We start from the raw sequence: 27,513 nt of genomic DNA on the forward strand, positions 1-27,513 counted from the left end.
TCTCTGGTGGCTGCTCCCGAAAGGCCAAATCCAGCAGCGGTTTCTCCTCGGAGCTGCACGGAATGCTCACCTGGTGGTCTCCTGCACTGGAAACGCTCTCTGCCCTTCGTTCATTTAGCTCAAGGGTGAGCTCAGAAGGCAGCTGTGCACAAGGAGGTGGAGATCACGGAAGGTTTTGCGTTCCCTGCTTGAGCAGAGCGTGGGTGCATCACTGCAGGGGGCCCATGGGCTCCACAGAGGGGCTGGAACCATCACATTCCTTTTAAAAGCCCTTCCAAAGCCTTTGTATCATGGAAAGCACCCTGCTGCTCCGCACGCATTGCCCACAACCCCTGCAACAGCTTTTCCTGCAAAGCCCCAGCCTGTAAACATTCTCCCCAGTATCTTACCTCCCTTGAAGGGTCACAGGGTGGGGAGCAAGCTGGGGAGAATTTATTCTGCATTTCTTCAGCCCGCCCCTGCTGAGACGCGCCCATGTTCCCAGCCCCACAAAGCAGCACAATGGGCTGTCCCAAAGCAATGGCATGAGCAGATATCCCTGGGGAACAACACCTCCACCCTTCCCACCATCACCATCAGTCTCCCAGGGCCGGGCAGTGACTGCCTGTGACCCCACAATTGATTTTATCAACTGATCACACCGTGAAGCAGCATCCTACAAAGACTGGACTCATCCTTTGATATTCTGAGGAGCATTTAATAATCTTCTCCATACCGGCTTCGCCCTATAAAGTTTTACACAGAGATTACCCCCATTCTTCGCTCTTTAATGCACAATCAAGAAAAAGGATGTGTGAAATTCGTCCTTCTGCCCACCAGCTTTGCTGTCCTGGCTCGGCTCCCCCCTGCCCAAGCTGCTCAGAGTGTTAGTGTTTGTCAATCTGTGGCAGTACACACAACACCCCCATCTCCTGCTCTCCTCCTCTGAGCAGACAGAGTAATTACAGTGCAGCAGTGCCAGCACGAGGCATTTCTGCTGATGAATGCACTCAATCTAAGCACAGTTTTATGTATCATTAATTCCTTTAGCGTTCAAAAAATAACTTTTTTGATGGCAGATAATACTGTAATCACTCATGATTGCCAATAAAATTATCTTCATTGAGCTGTGCAAAACAACTACAGGAGTAATTTTACTCACTTAAAATTTCTTCCTATTTTTCTTATTTATTTTTAATGAAAAGCTGTTTGGACTCAGATTCCTGTAACACAGACACTCTTAGAAATAAGTCCCTACTCCCTCATTCATATAGAAAGATTTTCAGAGGCTGTTGCTTAAGGGGGCCTTCAGCAATATCAGGGATCTCCCAAGGGGTCCCTTCCACCCTGGGGATCCCTCTGTTACGATCTCCTCAGCTTTTCCTTCAAGCTACCATTCAACAGCTGCCACGTACACAAGGAGCAAGAGAGTTTGTGCAAATGCAGGCTGCACCTGCAAGTCATGGACCTCTCCCAGGGCAGCTTCTCCTCCATTCTGCTGGTGGAGAAAACATGTAAGCACTTCCTAATCTGCTTCAGAACAGAGTCCACAAAGATGGCAACAAACCTTGTGCTCAAACTGATTGTGGTAACTCACACACCCCAGCTTGAAGCAGATTTGGGAGCAACCAGCCCTCGCACTGACAGAGCTCTGGGGCACAGGCTGTGAGGAGGACAAGCACTTTTTGAGGGAGAAGTGACTACAAAGTGAACATTAAAATCACCATTGAGTGAGCAACTTGGTTGAAACCTGCAGTTTTCTTGCAGGGACAAAAGGAATCACTCCCACATGGCACTTCCTCTTGCCCAAGCTGGTAAACAACCTTCTAGCAGGGGTTAAACTCTAGCTACGCGTGGAATTGCTTCACCTTCTTGCAGACCATGACTAACTCCACTTGAGAGTCAGGAACCTACAAGGAGAGGAGAAATAAAACAAGAAGGACTGATGACTGTTGTAAATGTAGCTTGAATCTTCTTCCAGAGAGACAGATCCCAGGAAGCAGGTGACTGGCAATTGGAGGCAGGAGCGGGTTGTTAATTTCTGGGGAACAGTCTAAAAAGCAGCAGGGTAAAATGGAAGAACAGAAGTGTAAAATTCCTGGTTGAACAGCAAACAATTTCTTATTTCCTCCCTGGAAATAAGAGTAAATGAAATCAGCTGTAGGATGCCAACAGGAGATGCTGCTTCCCTACAGCACACGGATAAACCACGGATCTCCCTGCTCCAGGATGCTGGGAGTGCCAGAATCAGATTGCTTCACACAAGAAATATCTGTGTGAACACACAGCTATTAGTCACTCAATCCTAACCTCCAGCTTAAGGAGCCACAGCATTCTGGATGCTAAGGAAACCAGTGCCGTGTGTTTGCCATGCTCTTGACACTGCCCTGAGGCGTCAGGGGAACGGGAACTAGCTGGTCCTTCAGCCCCAGCCAGTCTGGCTGACCCTGAGTGGTTTGTCACAGAGAGAAGAAGAAGGTGACAACTCTGCCCCTCCTTTGGTGACTGCAGGGTTCCAACATCTCTGGGGTGTGGTGGCACCCACCCTGTCACAGCTCTGTGGACACAAGGAGGTATATGAGCAATGGGGAAAAAAGCCTTCACAGACCCAGCAGATCCTTTTGTCCTCCCTTAGCCACAGGCTCCAGCCCTGCCAGGCAGTGGAGGAGGAGCAGAGGTAGGATCAGTCCTCAATTCCAGCACTCCAAGATTCAAGCCCCATGTGCAATAGGATATGGGCAGCCCTACGGACATAACAGCAGAGAAGTGCTCAGTAAGCAAGAAGACACCAGTGTCCCAAAGGGATATCAGGGCGTCACTAGGCCCACAAGGCAGCAGCTGGCCGCCACCCCAGGCCATGGGGAACAAGACCAGACCCATTTTACCTCACTTAGCCAGTCCCAGGCACATTGTCCTGGGCAGGGCATCACCAGCCCCCTCCTGCGTACACTGGAGCTCCCTGTCCTCTGCCCTGTGCCATCCACTGGCCCATCTCTGCTGGCAGCTGGGTCACAGCACAGACCTGCTGCATTTTGGGATTTCCTATGCCCTGAGTCATCCTCCTGGACCTGGCTGGCCCCAAGCCCTACCACTGTCCTGACTAATGCTTCCTATTCACCCCAACACTTCACCAGGAAAGGGGAGAAGGAGATTCTCCAGCAGCAGCTCCTGGGGGTGCAGGTGCTCCAGGCATAATTCTCCTACTTTGTTTTCTTCCCTTTCACAAACTGAACTGCAGAAGTTGAAAATTGTTCCTGCATGAGAGATTTTAAGCAGGATTTAAATTAGGGGGAAGAAGGCTGGAGAAGTAATTTTGTCTTCTACAAGAACTAGTTTTAACTTCTGTTACTCCAAAATTCTCCACCTTTCTTGTTCTCACGTTGAAAGACCTCATTGCACATGATTTTACAGCCTGCAGGGGAGCAGCCCCGTTTTGGCACTGTGCTGCCACGGGGTGAGATCAGTGCAGGAACCTGGAGCCTCCAGGGCGAGAAAGAAGGAAAGGGGAGGTTAGGGATCACAGACAGCGCATGGTGTGCCAGCCTTGAGCTGACTACATCCTCCTCACTCATGGGAAAGGCACTCCTGCCAACCCACTGCTCTCATGTGAGCCAACTGCAGTGCCCTTGGGAGTCTGCAATCTTGTATAACCCTCTGAGCCCCATAATCTGAAACAGGGCAGGGAGGAGGAAGGAAAAAAAGAAGTTAAAGAAAAAAAAAAAAAAAAAAAAAAAAACCAAAACGAAACAACAACAAAAAAACCTGCTGGGAAAACTGCTGTCCTTGCATGTGATTTCCTTGACGCAGATAACAGGCAGCTGCATATTTTCAGAGCAAGGCCACGGAGTTCATGAGGAATGGGTATTTCTGGGGCTCCAACACCCTTCAGCGAAGAGCCCCAGGATACAGAGTACGTCCAGCACACCCCAGGACATTGTGGATGCACAGCACAGCAGCTGCCGCCAAGGGTGCCAGGCTCTGGCACGAGCGGCTCGGGTGCTTCCAGAGGAGCCCTGAGATCCTGGAGACTGAAAGAAATAAAGACAGAGGCCTGAGCAATAATGCCAGGAAAAACGAACCCGGGTGATCTAGCTCCACCACATTTTCCAGCTCAGCATCTGCCCAGGGGTGGCTTGGGATCAGCTCATCCTGCTGGGAAGCGAGAAAACATCCCAGATTCTTCCCAGTCCCAGGTTTTTCACAACCCTGCAGGCAGTATCTAAAACGGATAGCTTGAAATATTTTCTGACGGACTTTTGGAAGTCGCAGAGGGGGTTTTTAATGGACAGACCCCTTGTGGGGCTGGTGATGAAGAAATTATTTTGGAGTTTCCCTCAACACGGAGTGCAAGGGCGCGGAAAGCAGGGAAGCCAGATCTCGCTGTTAGAGGCCGCGGCACTTTGCACAGCACGGACACACCCGTGCTCCGTCAGCGACAAGTGATCTCCGCTGGGCATTTATTGTTTCTTTTTCCCACACAGCCGCTTGGCTCCAGGAAACGCAGAACGGCCGGGTACCTTTGGGACTCCCCTCCGTGCTGCCTCGATCCTCCAAGCCAAGACTGTTCCCAGAGGGGCTGAAAAATTACGGGGAGAGATCAAAACCTCCCTGGGCGAACGGAAAAAAAAAACCAAAAACCGATAAACCTTATCAGGCAGAGACCACCCAGCACAGGGAGGGGCGAGCTGTCATCCAGCCGCTTTCCCTGCTGCCGAAGCTCCCCCTCCCTGCCCGCGCTGCGCTCGCACGGCAGCAAGCCGGTTAAATCCCTGGCCGGCCGGGAATCCCGCCCAGGTTTTGGCTCGCTCTCCCCGCGGGCGGGTGCCCTTGGCCGGGCCGGGCGGGGCGGAGCGGGGCGGGCGGCTCGGGGTGCCGGCAGCTCGGGGCGCCGCCGGTGCCGGTGCGGGTGCCGCCGCCGCAGCCTCGCCATGCGGCTGCCGCTGCCCGCCCTGCTCGGCGGCTCGGCCCTGCTGCTGCTGCTGCTGCGATGGCGGCGGCGCCGGGCGCTCTGGAGGAAGGTGGCGGAGGCGCAGGAGCGGCAGGAGCGCAGCCTGGTGCGGATGGAGGCGGCGGTGCAGCGCTTTCGGGAGCAGGTGAGCGCCGGCAGCCGCCGTCCCGGCTGCGTTTCCCCCGATCGGGCCGCTCACCTGGGTCCCCTCCCCTTGGCGTACCCCGTGCCGCCCTCCCTGCTGCGAGGGGCAGCTGCTCGCCCGCCCGTCAGGTGCTCTCCCGGCTCCTTATATGGCCCCGCGGGGATTTAGTGTTATTATTTTCCCTTTCTAGGTCAATGTGTGTGTAGCCGTCAGCAGCGCGGCTGCGGCGGGGATGGGGAGGAAGCGCTGCGTGGAGCAGGGAGAGAACCCGTTATCCCGATAACAGTCACGGGCAGCTAGGAGGGGGAAATCCCTGTCTGAAAGTTCCCCGTCGCCGCGCTGGGAGGCTCAGGCTGGCTGGGGAGGCAGCAGGATGAGGAGACGGGCGATGTGTTGTCGGCAGAGGCCAAAGTGCGGCCGCAGGTGCAGGCAGGGATGCGGTGGTGCCCCCGGTCCCGGCAGGCAGCCCGGCACCGCGAAACTGGAGCAAACTCGCTCAGGTTCAGAGTCCAGCCCGGTGGCGTGAGGTTTGATACATTTTTCATGATGTTTGATAGGTGGGGAAGAAAACGCTGCTGACCCGAAAATTACCAGCCCGGGAGCTCCCTGGGTTTTGCGCTTCTTTGTGCAAATATGTTATAATACCAGGAGAAGAACTGGCTCCGGTTCTGGTTTCATTCCTTGGTGGAACAGTTTCTATAATCATGACGCCGACTCTCGCTGTAATTCAGCAAAGAGCGCTGCGCTAAGCTGTTCCCCCAGGCCTGGCCATGACCTGTCTGAACATGGCTGTGTGAGGGGCTTTATTTTAATTAGCAGGTGCTTGGTGTGACTGGTCTGAACAGGAAGAAAGGCTGAGGCAGCCAGGGGTAGTACTGGCCCTGAGGGTTTCACACTTTGCTCGCTGGTTCAGGTAGAGCAGGATGTGGTCTTGAGGCAGATACCACCTTCAGCTACTAAATGGCAGATAGGTTTTGGGTGAGTTACAGAGGGGGCCAAGGAGAAAGGAGGAACCCATCAGCTGAAGTGTGACATTGCCTGTTCAACCTTTCCCGTAGCATCCTTCCGTGAACGTGGCCTCCATCGTGTCTCTGCCTTTGCCGGAGCTCTCCAAGAAGCTCCGAGATGGCTCCCTCCCTCCAGACCACGTCTTCTATGCCTATGTGGGCAAGGTGAGGAGCAGGGGCAGCAGGGCAGCGTCTCACCCACGGTGGGGCTGGCTTTTTTCCGGAGGAGCGCAGCACAGGGTTCAAACCTAGCTCAGATGCTGCTGAGCTGTCCCTGCTCACTGGTTAGTGGTGGGCCCCTCCATGGCTTTCTGAGAGTGGTTAGAGAGCTGGGCATCTGGCTGCCACAGCTCTCAGCTTGGTTTGGAGGAAAAAAGCAGCAGCAAGCAGCATCTGCAGGGCCCATGCCTTCCTGGGAGAGCCCACACCTTCCCTAGGGCAGGTATACCTTCAGGGAAGTTGCAGAGTGCTGCTGTTGTCTCCCCTCAATCTCCAAACAGGTTGTTATACCTCAAATACTCAGTGTGGATGTTCATTCTCTACTTTTGCCCTAGTGTTCTGATCACTTCCTGGGTTCCCTCTTTGGTTCTATTATTTATGCCACCCCAGAACTCAAACAAGAGAACAGTCTGTGCTATTCATCTGAGCTGAGTGTCTCCCTTCATCACACACAAGCTGGAACTGTGGCCCTGCTGTGTCCACCTTGGAGTCTGGCTTGCAAAGCAGCAGGAAGGGCTGCCCTGATACCAACTGTACAGAGGGGAGGAGGAAAAGGGGGAAGAGGCAGGTGTCCTTTGCAGAACAGAGGTCATTGTGCAGCGCCTTGAGCTGTGACTCACCTCTGGGCTTGTCCTGCTTTCCCCAAGGCCCTCCAAATTGCCACAGAAACCAACTGCATCACGGAGTATCTGCAGGAAAGCGAGACCCAGGTCCGCAAAGCCAAGCTGATGGAGAAGCAAGGTCTGCTCTATGGGGTGCCTGTCAGCATCAAAGACTCCATCGACTGCCAGGTGCCACCAGCACAATCCTGCATGTATCCCAAAATCCCTGGGGGTTGAAGTTTGGCGAGGGGGGAGCTTTGACCTCAGCACCTGGCTTGACTTTGTCATAGCGGATGTGGAATGGGCTGCCTGGACAGGGGAGGGGCTTTGCTGCCTGCCTCCCATGAGAGCCAACAGAGAAGTGTGGTCAGATTTACATCAACACACCTTTAACATGTGTGTGTGTGTGATGGGTGGGTTGCTGGAGATGCATGTATGCACTTAAATGTGTAAATAAAAGCTTGGGGGCAGGGAGAATTGCAGTCCTCCATCTGAAAACCTCGTTGTCCTCTGTTCCCAGGGTCATGATTCCACATTGGGGTTCATAAAAAACCTCAATAAACCTGCAGCAGAGGACAGCGTGGTGGTGCAGGTGCTCAAGAAACAGGGGGCAATTCCTTTTGTCAAAACCAATGTTCCCCAGTCCCTCATCAGGTAGGTGGGTGCTTCGTTCCCTCAGCATAGCAGCAGTGCTCTCTTCCTCCTCTCAAGGGAGGGTTTCTGTCTGGTCTCATTCTCATTTCCCACTTCTTTTTATATAACAACACCTGGTCTCCATTCTTTGTGTCTATAAATTTCACTTTGAAAAGTAAACACATTTACACTGAGGATAAAAATCATCTCTAGTTCCACATGAAATAAAGAAGCAGAAGAGGAAGAGGAGAGGGGAGAAACTGGTTTTATCTTTTGTTTAAATTAGCCTCTCAGCGATGATCTAAAATGCAAACATATATTCATGGAAGGGGAAGCTAGTTAAATTATTCTGCCCCCAAGCCTCCTGCTCGATCTGGCAAGACTGTTCTCAGTGTCATTGATACATGGTGTGCTCTGGTGTGACAGCCACCCTTCACAGTGTCCCTGTGTCCTGCCAGGTGCGCTCTGCCAAAGCTCCTCTGTGGGTGACCATTGCCCAAGCCCTATGAAATGCCTTCCCTAAGGTGATGTGGCAATGAAAAGCAGCACAAAGAGGTTGCCCCAGGGATTACCAGATTTTGCACCACTTTCTGGGGAAGACCAGTGTCAAATGTCTCTGCAATTGGCATTTGGCTTGTGCTCAAGCAGGGGCTCAGCTTTGGGTGACCTGTTGTACTTCGCTACCTGAACAGGAAGACTTTCCAGGAAGGTTGATGTATTTGTGGTGCCAAGGGTTCTCTCTGGGATAGGTTTAATGTCAGTGAAATAAGCTGTCAGTGAATTCAGGACCTGGGGCCGCCAGGAAAAGGCTCATGGTCTTCACAACCACAGTAAATGGTGTCAGAGTAACAGCTACTGAATTGCCTAATTGCCTTCTCAAGGTCTTTTAGTAGTGACTGAGCTCCACAGCAGCAGATACCTGAATTCCTCATTTGCAATCTCCCTCTCTCTCTCTCTCTCTCTTCAGCTACGACTGCAAGAACTTACTCTTTGGTCAGACCCGCAACCCGCTGCTGTACACCAGAACCCCCGGAGGCTCCTCTGGTGGAGAAGGAGCACTTGTAGGAGGTGGTGGGTCTATCTTGGGCATTGGGACAGATGTAGGAGGGAGCCTACGTTTTCCTGCTGCCTTCTGTGGGATCTGTGCCATCAAACCCACAGGGAAAAGACTCAGGTACTGTGAGAAATGCAGCGATGTCTCTGGGTGACACCCACCCTACCAACCACTGCGCTGGGATGCTCCTGCTCCTGTGGGCAAGGGGAACTTGGGAGGAACTGGGAAGAGCTCGTTTATCCCTCCTGCCTGGGCAATATCTGTGGCCTGTATGGAGGGAAGCACTGCTTGCCCCCAAATGGAGGTGGGGAAACCTCTTCATGCACGCGTTGAGGGGATGGTTCTTCCTGACTGACATGGCCTAAATCACTCCAGCCTAGACTGTGTCTCTTGAGTTTTCTCTGGGCCTTTTCTTCAGCCAGCCTTCACATCTGCAGTTTTAATTAATGCTTGCTACTGTTTAAAGCCTTCCCCTTCAATGAAAACTACTCAGCTACTGTATTTCGTGTGTCTCTTTTCTTTACAGCAAAAGAGGAATAATGTCTGGAGTCGTTGGGCAGAAGGCAGGTAGGAGCTGATGTCTGACCCCCAATAACAGGGTCAGAAGGACCCTCAGCTGGTTATGGGGGACTTTTTCATCACCTTTAGAGAGAAGCAGGTTCCCTTTCAGGGATTTTTTCAGAGAGCTGCCCCAATACTATGATTTTTTTTTTTTTTTTTTTACGTCAGCTGAGAGGAGCCGTTTGTGTAGTGTAAACCACAATACAACCTGTTACCCACAGGGTGTGGCCTGTCTGTCACTGCTTCGTGAGGGTGGGATTAGCAGTCAGAGGAGTGTCTGATGTTGTCCTCGTGTCATGATTGACAAAGCTTTTTGTTTATTTTTTTTTTTTTTTAAGTCGTGAAATGGAGATGTCAGGGTGCAGATTAATGGATAGCAGCTCTGGGTCCATCATGACGGGCCTGTGGGTGGGAAGACACTTGTGGGCATCCCCTGCCCAATTCTTAAAGATGAATTATTGCCAACACTGGATTAAGACAAAACAGTGTCAAGAGATTCTGGTTTTGCAGAACATGCCCTTGAAAGGCCCTCAGCCATGAATGCTCTCCTGTGGTCTCTTCCAGTGGCTGCAGGAGTGGGACCACTGGCAAAAGACGTGGAGAGCCTGGCGCTGTGCCTGCGGGCGCTCCTGAGCGAGGACATGTTCAGCCTGGACAGCACAGTGCCACCCCTCCCCTTCAACGAGGAGGTACGGGACCCCCAGGGGGCCAGAGATCTCCGGGGGGAGCTGCAGGCTGAAAACCCCTGACCCATGGGTCGGCACCTGGGCAAAGCCAAGTGCCGCTCTCCAGACTGGCCCCGTGGCGCGGGCGTGCTGCTGGCTCCACTGGCACCCTTCCGGCCAGCGTCTCCCTCTCCCTGCAGGTGTATTCCAGCACAAACCCCCTCCGCATCGGCTACTATGAAACCGATTTCTTCACCATGCCCAGCCCGGCCATGAGACGCGCCGTCCGCGAGACCAAGCAGCTCTTGGAGGAGGCCGGCCACACGGTAGGGGCCTTGGGGCTGCTTGGATAGGGGGGACAAGCCCATCCCGTGCCTTTGGACTCAGCGGTTGTTACTCAAAGGGAAAACATTGTTTCCAGGGAAGGATGGAGGTTTTCCTGTGGGCTTGTCAGGAAATCCTCAGCCCGGCTCTGCCCATTTCAAGCCCTCAGTGGCTTCTCCCAAACAGTGCCTGTGCCACTGACACCCTCCTCCTTTGTCCTTCCAGCTGGTGCCCTTTGAACTCACAAATGTGGACCATGTGATCTTTAACTACTGTGTCAGGGGAATGTTCGCAGATGGAGGCAGCTCCTTTGTCAAGAAATTGTAAGTGTGGCTTGGAATGATTTGGTGGGATTGGTGCCTGTCTATAAAAATCCTCCCCAGGGCCTGCCTGGACTTGGGATACAGACAGCAGATCTAGTGGATGTAGGTAGTGGCTGGTAGGCACTGGGGGAGGCTTAAAATTAAATGATTCAGCTGCACCTTGGTTCTCTTTGGGATTAGCTGCCTTGGTAGGAGGCTGGGAGCTGATACCCTGTGAGTGCTGTGAGAATCAAGTGTTGCCCAGCAGAATGGAGCAAACCTCTTTTTGTCCCTTAGATACTCTGTTCAGAGGGGTTGGCCTGGGAAAAGCTGATCTGCTGTGATTGCTTCCTACCACTGCTCAGCTAAACCCTCTCCCTTTCAGCAAAGGGGAGATGGAGAAAGGCGGCACGGGGATGTTCTTCTGGCTGGCAAAGGCACCACACTGGCTGAAAACTCTCCTCTCCTGGATTTCCCAACCTTTTGTAAGGTCCATTTCTTTGTAGTGTAGACAGAGTTAAACTGTATGTGAATAACTTGTCTCCCATTGCAGTAAGGCTTTCTCATAGAGAAGTCTCTGGGCATTGTTACCTGGCTGTGGTCAGACTCATCTCCAAACTGGGGGGATGCTATTTCTGTTCCTTCTCTCCTCACTTTGGGGAAAATCCACAAGCCTGGCCTGAACACTGAGGAAACAGCTTCTATTTATGACTGAGCTGTCTCAGAGGAGAGAGCTGGGATTCATATAATATTTTTTTCACTTTCTTCTGCTCAGGTGCCTCGATTTTCAAGTATCATAAGAAGTATGAAAGAAAAGTGAGTAAATCTGAGCCTGAGCAAATGTGTGAAGATTTGTTTTATGGCAGTGTTTGCTATATTATTGATACTGCTGCAGCTGCATGTGTCTGAGAGAATGCAAGGCAGAAAATGCAAGGGTGGGAGCAAACAGAGCCATTTGTGTCAACACCATAACCCTCCTGGGTTTGGCAAACTGTTGGGAAGTTGAGGGTGGGAATGAGAGCAGGGTCATGGCCTTTTGCTTAGGAAGAGGATGAAGCATGTGGGAAGGGAACATGGTGTTGGCTTCAGCAGTGGTTAATGCATCCATCATGCCAAGATGCAGGGACCCCACAAGGCAGAAAGGTGTATGCACACGGAGGGGTGCCTTTCATTGGGTTTGTTTCCTTTTACAGCACAGTGGATGAAGTCTGGAGTCTTCATAATGAAATCGAGGTAAAGTATTAATTGATATTTTTTGGGGTTAAGTAGTTTTTATTTGATTTCCCTTTGTGAAGAGGCAGCGCTCACCAAGGTTAGGAGACGATCAGGTCTCTGGTGATGTAAGATGGCAACACGTCACTCCTCAACAGATCTCACTTGGATGTGCAAGTTCTCAGCGCATTTAAAGATTAGGACAACACTTTGGCAAGTTCACGATGCCAAATCAGACCTGAATCTTTGACACCTGCATATAAAAGTATCGGTCATCACACTTGCCTTTATTTCCTTTCTGGTTTTCCAAAAACAAAAGCCCATGTCCCAAGTCTGTGCCTGTGCACTCAGTCTTTGCCCACCTCCAGTTTACCAGGGAGAGGGTGCTTTGCGAGCTGGGAGGAATATTGTCCAGGCAGCAAAGCATTGCTGGATTTTAGCAGGATCAGGCCTGATGTAGCCTGTTGGCTGCTCCCAGAGAAGAGCCAAGAGCCCAGCTGGATGCCCAAGGAGAGCCTCAGCCAGCAGCTGTGGGAGAGTACCTCCACCCCACTGACCACCAGCACATTTCCTCCTCAGGACTTTTGCCACCAGTTCATTGCCCAGTGGAAAAAGCTGAATCTGGACGTCATGCTTTGCCCCATGCTGGGCCCGGCTCTCGGCATCGGCTACCCTGCGAAGCTCTCAGGTAGGGCCTGGCAGGGGACCTTTGCTGTGGTGCTGTGCCAGTACCCGTGGGCAGCCTTCCTCCTCCTCCTCCTCCTCCCCTCACACCCGCAGGGTGCTGGCCAGCAGCAGGAAGAGCTCAGCTCTTGGGACAGCTGCGGCCCAGCCCATGGGGTGCACCTGGAACAATCCTCCCGGTGCAGTGAGAGCCAGAGGGCCGATTTCCATCCCTCAGCCCCTGAGTTCCCGGTACAGGTGCCCCGTTAGCTGGAATCTCACAGACACAGAGGGGTGGAGGCTTTCCCTGTGCGGGCTGGTGCTGCAAGCTCCCCCTCTCCCCCAGTGGCAGTCAGCTACACCATGCTCTACAACGCCTTGGACTTCCCCGCTGGCGTTGTCCCTGTCACGCTGGTGACGGATGAGGACGAGGAGCAGCTGAAGGGCTACAAGGGATACTATCAGGACTGGTGGGACCGGACCCTGGCGAAGGTGAGTGGTGCCAGCTTCTCCAGGGGCAGGAGCTCCCCCGTCCCTTCCCCTGGACATCCCCAAGCCCTCTCCCTCTCTCTGTGCCGCAGGCTTTTCGCGGCAGCGTGGGGATGCCCGTGGCCGTGCAGTGCGTGGCCCTGCCGTGGCAGGAGGAGCTGTGCCTGCGCTTCATGAAGGAGGTGGAGACCCTCAGCCTGAAGAAGAACAGTTTCTTCTGAGCCCCAGGCGCTCAGCCGGAGCGGGATCCCGGCTAACACCAGCGTGGGCCGTGCTTTGGTCTGACCCACGGGACTCTTGTTCCCCTCAGTGAGGATGCAGTGATGGCTGGGCTGGCTGCTGGCTTCAGGAGCAAGGGGAAAGCAAGGCGAGCTCTGATGTGGTGGAGCTCTTCCAATCATTGTCCTAACACAGTACTTTTTATTATCTGAGTCTGTTATTTCAAGTCTGTGTTTGTGTGTGGCATTGGGGTGGATTTTAATCACCCTGGGGAAATACAAGAACATGAGCTTTCTCTTCCAAATGGAGAAACTGGGGCATGGGGACTGGTTCTGTCTGAGATGCTCCGACTACTGCTTGGAGTGCTGTAAGGAACAGGGATTTTCCCCTCTGCTCTCAGCTCCCTGAGGATGAAATCTGGTGTTTTCCCCAGCACAGACCAGCAGTCAGAAGGGAAAGCTGAGCCTGTGTGCAGATTCTGGCAAGCAGGGATGGAGCTGGCCCACTTCCCACAGCATAGGGCTGCTGGTACCCTGCACAGCATGAAGGAGAAATCCTGGAATTACAGAACAGTTTGGGTTGGAAGGACCCTTAGAGATATCTCCTTCCAATCCCCTCCCAAGGGCCAGGACACCTTCCACTAGACCAGGTTGCTCAAGGTTTTGAACACTGCCAGGAATGAGGCATCCACAGCTTCTCTGGGAAACCTGTGCCAGAGCCTCACCACCCCCAAGGAAAGAATTTCTTACATCTTACCTAAATCCACTCCCTTTCAGATGGAAGCCTGTCTTGAGAAGCATGCCAGGGTCAGATGGACAGCAGACAGCCTGCCCTGCACAATTTCTCCTTCCATGTGGCCCATGCCAGGTTTTCCAACAGGATTTTCAGCTGCTGGCAGCCACTGTCGCTGGGGTTGGCAGCACTGGCTGCTCCCGGCAGGTTTCCAAGGGTGTTCCAGAAAGGAATATTACAATGCAAAAGTGTTTTCCCAATGCAGGAATGTCATAAGCAGATTGTGAAAAAGCTCTGACAGGATTAACGTTTTTGATATATTATTGTAGTTTAAACCTTGCAAAAGCATGGTTCTCAAGGGCTTGGGGTAGTGTTTATCACAGCCAAGGAGAAAGCAGCCCCCAGGGATCCCCGTTCTTTATCAGCAGGCCTTGGAAACAGGAGGGAGGGAGCTCCAGGCATCCCATGACTGAATGCTATGTAAAGCCAAGCACTGAAGAGCCTGGGTGTGGTTACAGGTGCTTTACAGAAAATGCTGGACGAGGTTCTATGTTTGTTTTAAAATTCAAGCCTGGAGGACTTGTCCCAGGAACGGCAGTGCTGCCTGCACCCCTGCTCCTGGAGCCAAGCACCACATCACTGGTAGTTTAACCCCTCTCTCCCTGGCATGGAGGTGGGCAGGGTGTGAGAGTCCAAGCCAAGGAGCCACCAGTGAACCTGAATTTTTCCTCACTGGGTGCCCTCCAGCAAGCCGCAGCCATGGCCATGGGACAGTGCACCGGGCAGGGCCGGAGCTGCTGGGTGGCTCTGGGGACTTGAGGCTGCCACAAGGGCCAGCTGCAGGCTGCTCCCAGCCCAGCCTGGGCAGCAAGAGGTTGGTGTGAGGGGCAGCACCGAAGCACTTATGGCTGGGATGGGGCAATGAAGACCAGTCAGTGGGGAGAGGTTGGTGACATCCACGCTGGGTTGTTTGGCTCATTTTGCTGCCCGCCCTGTCCGAACAGGGAAAATCCTCCTCAGTTTTCCAGTCAGCAGTTTCTCTGCAAGGTCTCACGTCTTCCTCAAGCTTCCTCCCTGCTGCCACAGATATAATCCCACAGGACGTGTCTGTAACAGGCAAGAAGGTAACACAATATAGCAGCACGACCACTGGCTTCAGTCCCCAGGCAGGACCCTTCCACCAGAGAGCAATGGTTACTCTGGACGCTCTCCCCTTACAAGCTGTGCTACCCAGCTGACTGGAGCAGAGCCAGCGTCTCTCCAGATGTAGGGAGGGTGCCTTGCCTCTTGGCGTTGAGCTCTCAGAGGCTTCCCCTTCCCTTCCCTGTCCGTTTGCAGGTGCTTGAGAATGGAGAGAAGCTTCATTTTTCAGCCTCTCCTTTCTGCACTAAGCCACGGAGCAGTCCTGGGCAGGGGAAGCATCTGTGGCAAGGGGCAGCAGGTCACACTGCATGGCCCAGCTCCTTTGCATTCCACTGGCTGGAGGATGGGTTAGAAACAGGAGAGCAGACTCTGGATCCAGCAGAGGGAATTTCCCAGAAGTGCTCTCCCTCTGATTCAGGTTGCCAAAATGCTTTTCAAAGAGACTTTTCTTGAAAATGATACAGAACAGTCACTCCTCGAAGGCACCTTCAGAGAGTTCCTTCCATGCTGCATTTCCAGAGTCACCGTTGCGCCTTCATTCTCTTGGTTCTCCTGAGCTCCCATCTCTCCAGAGGCACACTTTGGCTCCTTACATGAGGTTTCCCAGCACAAGCAGAACTACATTTCCCCAGGCTCACAGGGCTGCAGGTGATGCTGCAGGGGAGGGACAGGCATGATGGCTGAGCAACCTTGTCAATGGGTTGAAGTGTTCATTAATTACTACACGTGGGTACAGCAGGGCTGTTGGAATCCTAGCCCAGAGCTGGGCTTTGCTGCCCCTCAGCTCTGTGTGCAGCCAGGTAAAGCCACTGGCTGGGGGAGACACAGCCTTGGGGACACCCCCACCTTGGGGGAACCCCCCAGGCTGAGTGAGCTGAGCACGCTGCCTTGCAGCCTGACCCACAATGCTGCTCCAGCAGCCAGACCCTTTCAAAGTCCACGGTCTGCAAAGTCCATTCCTGGCTCTGTTAAAGCAACTCTGCTTCAGAGCTGACACTGCACAGCGGGCGAGCGCAGAGTCTGCATTCGCCAGCCCTCCGAGGAGTGGGCACCTGGGAGAGCAAGGTGTCTGCAGCTGGACTGAGGAGACAGAAATCATGACCCAAGAGAGACTGTGGCAGGTCCTGGATCCATCCTGGGGAGACCTTCGTGCCCTCTCGGCTCTGCTCTGCAGCTCAGCTGCAGCTGTGGTGCTTCTGAAATGGCTGGGAAGGAGGCAAATCCAGCAGAAGATGGATGAGGCAAGGAGGTCTCGGCATCTGGCCCTGGAGAGAATGGAGAAGGCAGCTCACAGGCTTAAGCAAGAGGTAAATTTGGGGTAAACTCAGGGAAGGGATTATCATTTGGATAACCAAAGAAATGGGGGAGCTCTGATCAATCCCTCTGTGAATGTCAATGTGATTGTGGCATGGGCATGTTTTGGAGCATCACCAACCCAATGTTTTGTGAGGGTCGTCACCCTCCATTGCCTCACAAGGCCCTCCCGTAAAAGACAGTGTAAATTAAGTATTTCTCAATACAGACCCATTGAGGAAATCCTGAGGATGAAAGAAAAATTGGTGCTTGGGACCTTCTCAATCCAGTCAGCACTCCAGACCTCCCATGCCCATTCTCCTCATCCATCCCTACTGCCAAGCCTTTCCTTTCCCACCCTCCTTCCTCTGTCCCTCCATAAGGATCTGTCTGCCCCATCATCCTCAGAGTACAACAGAGTTCCACATCCTTCCAACATCTACCAATATATCAGTGACCAAAAGCCATTTCCTCCTGCCCATGCCCAGGTAAAGAAGCACTCGGATTTTAGGAGGTCAGGCCTTTGGCATTGCCTTAAACCCAGAAGAAATATCTCCTGCTATTCTTTTCTTGGAAGGGAGGTTGCAAACAGCCCATACACCTTTTTTTTTTTTCCTTGTTAATGATAAATTTTGTAAAACTTTGTGTAACTCAGTAAGTTAGAGTTAGAAGGGGAGTTAAGAGAGTAAAGAGAGGTCAAAACACTCTTGCAAGTTCCTGCAGCTCTCCAGTCAAGGTGCAATTTTCTGCCTGTTTTGGTTCTGGTTTTATTAACTAAGACTCAGCAAATTCCCCATCTGTAAATTCCCAACTCCTGCGCACGCAGGCCTCTGTGGGAGGTCTGCATGTCTACAGGGCATATATCCTAAAATTTTCCACTCAAGGTGATTGCTGGGCAGATGTTAGAACTGGATATTTGCAGCCTTAACCAACCTCTTCTGTCTTTTTCTTCCCTCTGTACCCAACTCTCCACCCTTGTCAGAACCCGGGCACCCAGACCTCACATATCCTCTCGCTGACAATGGTGGAGCTGGCAGAGAAGCTGAAGGAGGGGTCCCTGTCCCCAGAAAGTGTCCTCTACTCCTACATGGACAAAGTGAGTCACACGGCACAGATGCTGCAGATGGGCTCTCCCACAGTGGGATTTTCAAATCAAAAACCAGCTCATTTGCTGAGGGAACCAGCAGTGCTGGGGATTACAATTTTTGCTACTGGGATGTCTGAAGGGTGGCCTACAGGCAAATAAGCAGGACAGAATCTAGGGCTGAAAAAATATCTCAGAAAGAAACATATAAAGTTTTTAGGTAACATCTCAATAATGCTCAAGTTTTGAGAAGGTCAGAAATTCAGCTTGAAAACTCAACATGTAATGTCTCCTTCCATCCATTCTTCTGTCTTGCTGCTCTTCTCTGTTCTGGAGAGGCTTTGGAGGTGAATCGGGAGGTGAACTGCGTGACAGACTTCATTCATGGATGTGAGGATCAGCTCCAGAAACTGAAGAAGCAAAAGGAGAAGGGGCTGCTCTATGGCATTCCCATCAGCATCAAGGACCACATTAACTGCAAGGTACATGCCCAGTTCCTCTGTCCCATCCTCATCAGGACTGGCTAAGAGTTCCCTCAGACAAGGATCCTGGGATCCAATATTCTGAATCCAATACTGTGGGACCAGCAAACCTGCCTTTCTTATGATTAAAATTTTGGTTTCTGTAGAAACTTCTAACCTGTTCTGACCTTGTTTTCCCTGGGATAGTCAGGTCCTTTTCTGCCTCTGAGAAAAGTTAGATGGGAAGTTTGCTACAAGAGTCATCATGAATTTGGTGTGGTTTTGTCACAGCCCCTGCTGTGACATCTCTCCTGCACCTAGAGCTTTGTTTCCCCAAGGGCCACATCTCCTCTGGAGGGATGGTGAAATTCCTGGGCCAAGTGAAGGAAGAAGACAGCGTCATTGTCCAGGTTCTAAAGCATCAGGGGGGAATCCCCTTTGTGAAAACCAACATCCCGCAGACCATGATAAAGTAATGCCATGTTTGCCTTCATGGAAACACTGTGACACCTGCCTCTTGCTATCCAAGCTAATCATGCACATTAATTGCCTCCTTACTTTGATCTCAAATGATTTCTCTTGTATTTGATGCCTCTTTCTTCTTAAATTCTGCTGTCTCAGCATATCCACTTCATGCCAATTCCACCTTAATTCCACACCCCTCCCTGCACGGTGCTCTGTGTTCTGTATTTATGGTTCGCAGAGGCAGAAGTACTTCACTCACCTGCTGATCTTCCTCTCCCCAGCTACGACTGCAGCAACCCCATCTTTGGCCAGACCCTGAACCCTCTCAACCCCCAGAAGAGCCCCGGGGGCTCCTCGGGAGGGGAGGGAGCTCTGATCGCAGGGGGAGGCTCCATCCTGGGCATCGGCTCAGATGTGGCTGGCAGCATCCGCCTGCCCTCCAGCTTCTGCGGGCTCTGCGGCCTCAAACCCACAGGCAACAGGATCAGGTACACCCCAGCTTCTGTCCTCTTCTTCCACCCGCTCTGGAGGCTGCACAAACATCAGTTTGCCACCACAGCGCATCAAGATTTGTAGCAGTGCCCATGGTTTCCTCCAGGGTTTAGTTAGCATTGAACTTGCTCTGTTAATAACACAAGATGATTTCAATCTGTATCACAACAAAGACTTATTCAGTTTTTAATAGCCCTGGCCAAGAAGCTGAAAGCAAATACTACAGAATTATCTTATTTTCAGACATTTTCCAGCCCTCGCTTTGCTTGTGAGAGTTTTCTGTTTATCAGAGGCGGTTTGCCCATAGATAAGGAATTAGTTTCAGCAGGAAAAAGATATGATAAATGCTGTCCCTAGCACCTTCCAGACCATGTAAGTCTTCTTCATAGCCTAGGAAGTATCGAGTATTTGCAGGAACTTCTGCCCTCCTAGATTTGGTTGAGGGCAAATGGGAAGATTGCAACTCAGCATGGTGACCTGCCCTACAGCCTGATGCTAATCTGCCTCTCCCATTGTGTTCCCAGCAAACAGGGAGTCATTTCACCTCTCATAGGAATGCAATCAGGTAAGTCCATGATGACATGTTACTACATCAAACCTTCGCCTCTTACATCTCCTACCACTGAAATACCAGCAAGTATGCTTGCTCTGCTCTGTGCCTCATGGCCAGAGCAGTGACAGATTAAAACAGCCTCGTGCTATGACAATTTGCACCCTTTGTTCTGCTCCGTGTGGTGGCCAGTGTTGGCTGAACCTCAGCAGGGTGAAATCAATGCCGTGATGGAATGGAATCAGGCAGTGCCATGCGTAGCAGGAGAGGTGTGAGATGTGCACGCCAAAGGCCTGGGACGTCTCACTGGAGATGCTGCCAGGACACTGACAGCTTCACCTGCTGCCAGGCAGCATTGGCAGGAAGGCTGCAGCCCTCTCTCCTCACAGCTGCAGAAGCCTGGCCCAGGAGGTCATTAGGCTCCTTAGGCTGCCTCTGCTCTGAGACTGAGAGATCATCCCTGCTGAACATCCTTGCTCATTACACTCATCCCCCACTTCTTTTCCCTGACCTGAAACTCCCCCTTGCTGGAGCCCCACCAGTAACTCTGTGACAGCGCCAGCCCACCTGGCTGCAGTGACAGTCCCTTTGTGCCCACAGTGACAGGGATGCTGGGGCCCATGGCGAGGGATGTGGACAGCCTGGCCCTGTGCATGAAGGCGCTGCTCTGCCAGGAGATGTTCCAGCTGGACCCCACCGTGCCCCCCATCCCCTTCGATGAGCAGGTGAGGCTCAGAGGCTCTCCCATGTCTCCATTTGCCCAGCAACAAGGTACGATCTCCGGAGATTCCTGTCTGGTTTCATGTCCAAGGTAGCAAAGGATCCAGGGAAACACACATCCTTGTGGACAGAGGACACCCAGTGTGAATGACCCAGTGATCCAGTTCTGGGCCCCTCAGTTTAGGAGGGATATTGAGACACCTGAGCACATCCGGAGGAGGCAACAAGGCTGGTGAGGGGCTTGGAGCACAAACCCTGTGAGGAACGACTGAGGGAGCTGGGGTTGTTCAGCCTGGAGAAAAGGAGACTCAGAGGTGACCTTATCACTCTCTACAGCTTCCTGAAGGGTGGCTGTGGTCAGCTGGGGGTTGGTCTCTTTCTCCAGGTAGCAGCTGACAGAACAAGAGGACACAGTCTCAGGCTGCATCAAGGGAAATACAGGTTGGACATTAGGAAAAAGTTTTTTTATGGGAAGAGTGATGAAGTCATGGAATTATCTGTCCGGGAAGGTGGTGGAGTCACCATCCCTGGATGTGCTTAAAGAAAGACTGGATGTGGCACTCAGTGCCATGGTTTAGTTGAGGTATTAGGGCATGGGTTGGACTCGATGATCTTGAAGGTCTCTTCCAACCTAGACATTCTGTGATTCTGTGACCCCAAGAAGCAGCTGCACAGCAGGGTTGGCAGGCAGGAGGTGGTGTCAAAAAAACCCATACCAAGGACCACTGCTGTGTTCTGGACAGCACTGCTTTTCACCAGCCCAGTTCCTCCCATCAGTCCCTCACCACAGGAGACCTCAGCTGGTGCCTCCCTGAGCCCTGGAAACAGCCCAGTCTTGCTCTTCTCCTGGATGCAAGCCATGGCTCCTCTTCTCACAGGTTTACACCGGCTCACAGCCTCTCCGTATCGGGTATTACGAAGGAGATGGTTACTTCCAGCCCTCGCCTAGCATGAAACGGGCTGTCCAGCACACAAGGAAACTCCTCCAGGACGCAGGGCATACGGTGGGTTTCCATGCCTGTGGTTGCCTGGAGCTGTTCCCCTGCTCCTAGCAGTCTGGATAAATCCCTTTCCATCTCCACTTTTGCACCCCGTAAAGGAGAAAGGCAAATGCAACAGCTTGTTTTCTAAACTGGAGTGATCTTGCTTATATTTCTGGCCTAGCAGTCGTGATAGTATCTCGAAGTCACTGTATTTTCCATCCTGCTTGGTGTTCCCATAAATATCAAACTCAGAACAGTTTCCATGATCCCTCAGCTGTTAAACACAGCTTGTAGGTTTCTTAGTGGGTAAGTGGGAAGGAGGTTGCAGCAGCTGACCCTCCCAGGACTTCTTTCAGCCCACATTTTTCTGTGGTTCCACCAGTGGAGATTTCTATATGATAGCTGCTCCAATGACGCAAAATAATTTTTTCAAAAAAAATTAAAATTGGTGGTTTGAAGTTTCTAAGAATCCTTCTCTAAGAATGTGGAGGAGTAGAGCCCGTGCCAGGTGCCAATATGTATTAATGCCTTGGGAAAGGACAGCAGGCAGGTGAAAATGAGGTCCTGCTGTCCTGGAGCAGCAAAGGAGGGTGTAAGTTTCCCACCACTTCCCACTCACCTCTGGTGACCACTGGTGAGGCAGGGAGGCTCAGAGAGGGCTCTGTGAGCCATTCACCTTTGCTGCCTCTTGGACAGGGACGGTTTTCTTGCAGCTCGTTCCCTTTGCCCTGCCAAAGATTGACTACGTGGTGGATGAGCTGTTCACCAGAGGGATTTTCTCAGACGGGGCCGCCCACCTGGTGGACTGCTTGTGAGTAAAACCCCATTGCTGTGTGGGCTGTGAAACCAGCAACTGTGAGGCCAGTGGCTGCATCCAGCGCGTTTATATCGTGGGTGCAAACTGGATAAAGGGCAGCAGACGAGCAGGTTCTGGCAGGGTGACTTTAGCATGAGCAGCAGGCAGCGCACACACACAGGTAACATGATGGATGCCCACCCAGCCACTCTCTCACCTCAGCATGCCCAGGGTTGTGCGTGGCCCCTCCACTGCAAAGCTCCCCAGAACTTTTATGGCCCTGATGGCACATGCAGTAAAGTACTGATTTATCTGTCACTTTTGCAATGAACATTTATACCTCAGCATCTACTGCTCTGTGTTTTCTACTGAAATGGGCAGATTTTGTCTTCCAGCAGCTCCCCTCCAAGACAAGCCCTGCCTTGGGAGCAGCACTGTTGTTACTATTGCTCTGTGACTTGTCCACAGGTGACTTGTCCTGACTTTTTCACTCTCTGTCCTTCCAGCAAAGGAGACATCGTGGATCCCAACCTGAAATCCCAGTACAATACTTACAGGGTTCCTGCTCTAGTGAAAAGGATCTTGGCTATCATTTTGAAACCCATAGTAAGTGTGTGATGTCTCACCTGTGTCACAGGAGATCTGCAAGGTGGGGAGGTTTCCTTGTGCAGGGAGGTAGATTGTACCACACAGAAACGCTTGGCTGCTTCATGTTAAGTGCCTGAGGGGCTTCATAGTGAAATACATTTAATTTTTAAACCCAAGTTGAACTTATCAAGTGAGTCTGACAGCCTTTTGTGGGAGTTTTGGATGGGGAAGTTGAAATATGATCCTTCCTCAGGAAACCTCTGAGCATACAGCTCTTCCCGCAATGAGCTCCGGGAGAACAGATAACACTAGCGAGGATCTAAACAGCATTCCCACATCGAGAAGATGCTCTTCAGGACTAGTAGTGTGGTCTAGAGCCTTATTTCTATGACTTGTAGTGATTAAATGTGTACATTATTGTGGGAGTAAACCCACTTCACTGGAACCGGCCTGTCCTTCAGAGCCACTTCTGCCAGGACAAAGGCAGAGGCCCCAAACGCAGCCACAGGGGAGGCAGCTATTCCCGCTGCATCGCCGCTGACTAATCCCAAGTTCTTCTCTTTCCTCCGAAAGTACCCACGGATTGCTCGGGACCTCAGCGCTCTCTGTGGAGTGGGGTAAGACACGCTGAGGTGTCTCTGGGGAAGGGGATGTGCTTGGCTGTGCCCACCCCTTCGTGCAGGCGGACGCCAGCCGGCCGTGCAAAGCCCTGCCAGGGGCTGCGGGGCGCGGGCTGAGCGTGCAGCAAGGGGAGTGCGTGCTGCCTCTGCACCACCTGGCCTCAGCGCTGGCTTATCCAGGGCTTCTCAGCCGGGGGTTGCTTCAAGAGCTGAAGGATCCTCAGAGTGACGGAGCTGGGATGAGTCCATGGAGATGGGCACAGGGAGATAAGGGCTGCTCTGCCCACCGTGTGCCAAGTTAATGCAGAGTTCTCTGCCTGCACGTGCAGTGTGGTGTGAGGTACCTGCACCTCCAAAAGAGGCACGGGCACACCAAACTGGTAGCAGGTTAATTCAGAAGACTGATTTTTATCCAGGCCTTCCGGCACGCTTTAACAAAATCTCTTTTGAGGTACCTGTAAGCGTGTGTGCACCAGGGGATCAGCTGGGTGGTACCAATGCTTGTTCCCAGAAGGATCATGCAGTTACCTTAAAAATGGGCTGTCTGTGCATTTTCTTAATTGTTTCCTGTTGCCACAGTCACAAAGCTCATTAATTCTGCCACCTTTCCAGATCTGCCAAAAACCTCTGGGATCAGCATGGAGCAGTGGCGGTAATGTGACTTTTACTTTATTTTTCTTACTACAGTGAGAGGTTTCTAAGCAATTGCTTTGCACTCTGTGATGGATTTGGGGATGGAAATTATTCACCATACTTTGCCCTGCATTGTCTAAGCAAAACCAGCATAGGAACAGCTGCTAAAGATGAGGCCTCACTTTGTCTTTTCTGTATTTTGTTGCAAATTCTTCATTTCAGGTATTAGGCATTATTGTTCTGAGCTAAGGCCATGCTTGAACTATCAAGCAGAGACATTAGAAGTCAAAAAATGTGTAGATGAACTCTGTGACTTAGGTAGGTTCCTTATGAACTCATTTGAGACCAGGAACCTCAGACAGGAAGTTTTTCCTGGACAGCTGCATCCAGTGCTGCCACAAGCTGACCAGGTTCCTCTTTTAAACCGGCTGAGTTTTATGCTTCAGTTTGGTTTTATTGACTCCTCCTCTTGTCTGTGCTCTGATGGTTGGAAACCTTCATGTTTTCTGTGCTCTTTACTCCCTTCCAGTTTATCCTTATTTTATTCTTGTCCCTGGGTTTAAATAGCACCTCTCCTCTCTGGTATTTTCCACCGCCTCCGTTTATTTATAGAGAGTATCCTCTTTCAGCTGGTGTTTTGCAACGCTGAAGAGGCTGTTTTGGTGTCCTCCCACAAGGCATGATCTGTGTTCCCTGGGACACCCTCACAACCCTCCCTGAGCAGAAACAGCCCCCAGCCTGCACCACCAGCCTCCATCAGTGCCACTCACTCCATGGATGTGCGCTGTGGTCTGACAAATTATAGAGCAGAGGAAAAAAACTCCTAAAATGCTGCCTGGTCACTGGTGGGAGTGTTTGAAATGAGATGGGTGTGGGGTTTTGGTTGTGTTTTTTTTTTTTTTTTAAAGGTGAAAACAGATTCCTCTCCCACTCCTGAAAAAAAAATCCCACAGAAAACCAAACCCAACAAATAAACATAAAAATAACCAAGACAGACAAACCAACAAAACACACACAAAAAAGACCCGCCACAAAAAAAAAGGCAAAAAAAAAGCAAAAAGAAAACACTTTAGAATATTTGATGGCTTCAAAGATATTTTGAATTGTTGCAGTTCAGTGAAACCATATTCACATGTTTTCATCTACTGCAAACAAGAGCTGATTCAAAGCTTTTGGCTAGTGACCAGCTTTTCTCTCAGGGAAAAAAAAAAAAAAAAATCAGGTTAGCTGCAGTGACTGTATTTCCTGGAAACACATCTCATTTGTTACATTTTCAACAGGAAGGATCTCAGACTGCAGGTGGAAATTGAGGTCAGACTGAAAAATAGCCTCAAGGCCATGTCTTTTGTGAAAGAGCTGGAAGACTCTTGTACACACAACTTGCTGTGAAAGGGTTGTGCAGGACAGGGGCTGGGCCGTGGGACAGCTCTGTCCCTGTAGCCAGAAAACGGCTGCGGAAACAACTGTACTGTGGTTCCATCCGTGTCTGTTTGCTAAGACAGAGTGGGACATCCCTTTGGGGATGGATTCGTGCATCGCCTGGTGTTCAGCAAAGCTGTGGTGAACCAGACGACAAATCTGGATCTCTCTTGGAGCTGCAGTACAATCCTGAACCTGTGCCTCCTGTGTTGTGGGGGATGTCCTGGGGCTTGCCCAAATCTCTCTTGCTGCTTCCTTTCCTTACCCGCATCCTCGTGGAGAATGATAGAAGGTTTTGTGGAACTATTTTGGATTCATGTTTTTTAATACTCCTACCGGAATAACCAAAGCTTTTAGGAAATGTGACTTTTTAGTCAAAATACAGCTGCTCTTGGAAAATACTGGGTTAACACTCAAATAAATCAGTTCTGAAACACACACCTAGCATTAATATCTAGGTCTGGGCAGCACATGGTACTCTGACAGGAAACCTAAAAGTGGATTATCTTCCTTGAAAAAAAAAAAAAAAATTCAAAGAACAGCTCAGATTTTATCTTAATTTATTTTGTTGTTGTTGTATCCAGGAAGGCTTTCTCCCTCCTTGTCCTCTGTGTCAGCATTGTTCTGCCACTGCTGTCTGACAGGCACGCCTGTCACCTTCTCTGCCTTTCCTCCCAGGCTTACCGCACGGAATTCATCGCCAAATGGAGGGAGCTAAGGCTGGATGTGATCCTGTGTCCCGCGCTGGGGCCCGCCTTCAACCATGGCTACGCTGGGAAGCTCTTTGGTAACGCACACACCCGGGTCTTGTCTGTGGGCAGAGCTGCAGCAGGACACTGGAGTCCCCTGGACATTCCCCAAACCATGCACGGGGCTCGGTGCTCGCTCTTCCTTCCCTCTGGAAGACAGCAAAGGAGAGGCCTCTGCGTGGGTCCTCTCCCACCCCCACCTCACCTGAGCTGGAGATGTTTGGATGATTATGGGGCAGCAGTTAGTGGTCTAATTGCTCTGTCCCGGATGTTCATTGGTGAATTTTCCCTGTTTTTCTGCTGCAGAAAGCCCCAGAGCTACTCCTGGAGGAGAGAGTGGCAGTGAGGACAGCTGTGGTAGGCTTTGGTACAGGACCAGGCTCTTTTGGATGCAGCTGTCTCACATTTCCCCAGCCTCTGCAAACAGCAGGAAGGCTCATTGCGTGTGACTTGCAGAAAAAGACCTTTCTTTTACAGCTTCCAGCAAACAGTCAGGGGTCCTCCATCCCTCTAGCAATGACCTTTTGGGATCCAAAATCCCCACGGTGATGTTACATAACTGGACATCAGGAATATCTTGAAAAGACAGCTGGGATTTTTCCCCAGGGATAGATGTAGACTCTGAATTGGTCCCTCCCAGAGCACAACTAATCCCCACACGAGTGACAGGTGAAGGCACAGGTCACTCTCTGCTCTCTGGAGCTCAAAGCTCTCCATCAAAAGCCCCTTTGAGGCAGCATGTTTTCAGGGCCTCCTCTGGACCAGCGACTCCAGTCTGCAATTCCTGCAATTCATGTTACCATCTGAAGGTCACTGCTGGCCCAGCACATTAAATTTTGCCATTTTGCATGCTCTGTGTTCCAGCTGCCACGTCCTACACCAATCTGTACAACGTGTTAAACTTCCCCGCTGGGGTGGTGCCGGTCAGCGTGGTCACAAGTGCCGACGAAGAAGAACTGGAGCGCTACCGGGGGCACTACGGAGACCCCTGGGACAAGAGGCTGAAAGAGGTCAGCAGGGAAAGAGCTCATCTCAGCAACCAGCAGAGTGACACTTCTGGGACATTGTCCCAAGGCTGGTCTGCACCTCCTAGGGAGAGCGGGAGCTTGTTTAGCAGCGCAGTTTGCATCCACTCTTTCAGCACCCTGTGGTGCAGCGGGGCTGGTGTTTATCAGCCTGGCAGCTGTGCCCTCGCTTGTCTTCCTCTGCCCTCCCTTCCTGCAGCGTCCCGTGCCTGCCCTGGCGCCCTGACTCAGCACTGTCCTTGACTCCTGCAGGCTGTGTCAGGAGCTGTGGGGATGCCCGTGGCCGTGCAGTGCGTGGCCCTGCCGTGGCAGGAGGAGCTGTGCCTGCGCTTCATGAAGGAGGTGGAGGCTCTTGCCCGCGGCACGAAGAGAAATGTGTGATTTCTGGGAGCCAGCCTCCAGTGTGGTGGCTCTTCCTTCCCTGCCCTTCACTCCAGCCACCTTCTACCTGATACGAAGCAAGGTAGATAGTGAGTTGAAAACTCTGAACTAATGTCTAAATAAAGAGGCACTAAATTTGGTTTAGCAAAAATCTCGTCTCTATCTAAATTGTCCTTCATTGTTAGAGTTAAACTGAGTTTAAAAAAAAAAAAAAAAAAAAAAAAAAAGTTAATGCTGGACCATAACAACATTTTAATATTATTTATTGTATGGTGTGAGACCAAAGAGCAGTTTATTGCAATATTTTATTTCCAACAGTGGGCAGGAGCAGATGTTTGTGGGAGAGTATAACCTGGT

The 27,513-nt window shown here is 51.5% G+C and overlaps 2 protein-coding genes across 4 annotated transcripts; both read left to right on the forward strand.

Moving 5' to 3' along the window:
• Nucleotides 1-4,843: 4,843 nt before the first annotated feature.
• FAAH (fatty acid amide hydrolase) lies at nt 4,844-13,248 on the forward strand. The gene is made up of 15 exons (XM_040073467.2): nt 4,844-5,072; nt 6,131-6,244; nt 6,946-7,089; nt 7,421-7,554; nt 8,501-8,707; nt 9,114-9,154; nt 9,713-9,837; nt 10,014-10,139; nt 10,363-10,460; nt 10,825-10,924; nt 11,215-11,255; nt 11,633-11,672; nt 12,231-12,339; nt 12,661-12,806; nt 12,896-13,248. Exons 1-15 carry the CDS (start codon nt 4,908-4,910, stop codon nt 13,022-13,024), a joined length of 1,719 nt encoding a protein of 572 aa, XP_039929401.1. The 5' UTR covers nt 4,844-4,907; the 3' UTR covers nt 13,025-13,248.
• A 1,686-nt stretch (nt 13,249-14,934) lies between these two features.
• LOC120756436 (vitamin D3 hydroxylase-associated protein) lies at nt 14,935-27,274 on the forward strand. Of its 3 annotated transcripts, XM_040072819.2 has the most exons (15): nt 14,935-16,204; nt 17,173-17,286; nt 17,613-17,756; nt 18,074-18,207; nt 18,482-18,688; nt 19,217-19,257; nt 19,843-19,967; nt 20,841-20,966; nt 21,659-21,756; nt 22,248-22,347; nt 22,903-22,946; nt 23,562-23,601; nt 25,680-25,788; nt 26,615-26,760; nt 27,028-27,274. In XM_040072819.2, the coding sequence occupies exons 1-15, from the start codon at nt 15,803-15,805 to the stop codon at nt 27,154-27,156; spliced, it is 1,959 nt and encodes a 652-aa protein (XP_039928753.1). In that variant the 5' UTR covers nt 14,935-15,802; the 3' UTR covers nt 27,157-27,274. The 3 variants fall into 3 exon arrangements, 2 of the variants coding, with proteins under 2 accessions (XP_039928753.1, XP_058277712.1); XM_058421729.1 differs by lacking the exon at nt 21,659-21,756; XR_005702142.2 differs by lacking the exons at nt 23,562-23,601; nt 27,028-27,274 and having other exon boundaries at nt 26,615-26,753.
• Nucleotides 27,275-27,513: the final 239 nt, after the last annotated feature.

This window comes from Hirundo rustica, chromosome 9 (assembly GCF_015227805.2).
Source record: "Hirundo rustica isolate bHirRus1 chromosome 9, bHirRus1.pri.v3, whole genome shotgun sequence".
In the NCBI taxonomy this organism is placed as follows: Eukaryota; Metazoa; Chordata; class Aves; order Passeriformes; family Hirundinidae; genus Hirundo; species Hirundo rustica.

Coding starts and splice junctions, on each gene's coding strand:
- FAAH (XM_040073467.2), top strand. CDS start 4,908: ATGCGGCTGCCGCTGCCCGCCCTGCTCGGCGGCTCGGCCCTGCTGCTG. Junction 6,245..6,945: donor TCTATGCCTATGTGGGCAAG/GTGAGGAGCAGG, acceptor GCTTTCCCCAAG/GCCCTCCAAATTGCCACAGA. Junction 10,925..11,214: donor CCTGGATTTCCCAACCTTTT/GTAAGGTCCATT, acceptor TCTTCTGCTCAG/GTGCCTCGATTTTCAAGTAT.
- LOC120756436 (XM_040072819.2), top strand. CDS start 15,803: ATGCTGCTCCAGCAGCCAGACCCTTTCAAAGTCCACGGTCTGCAAAGT. Junction 20,967..21,658: donor TCCAGGACGCAGGGCATACG/GTGGGTTTCCAT, acceptor GTTTTCTTGCAG/CTCGTTCCCTTTGCCCTGCC. Junction 21,757..22,247: donor GCCCACCTGGTGGACTGCTT/GTGAGTAAAACC, acceptor CTGTCCTTCCAG/CAAAGGAGACATCGTGGATC.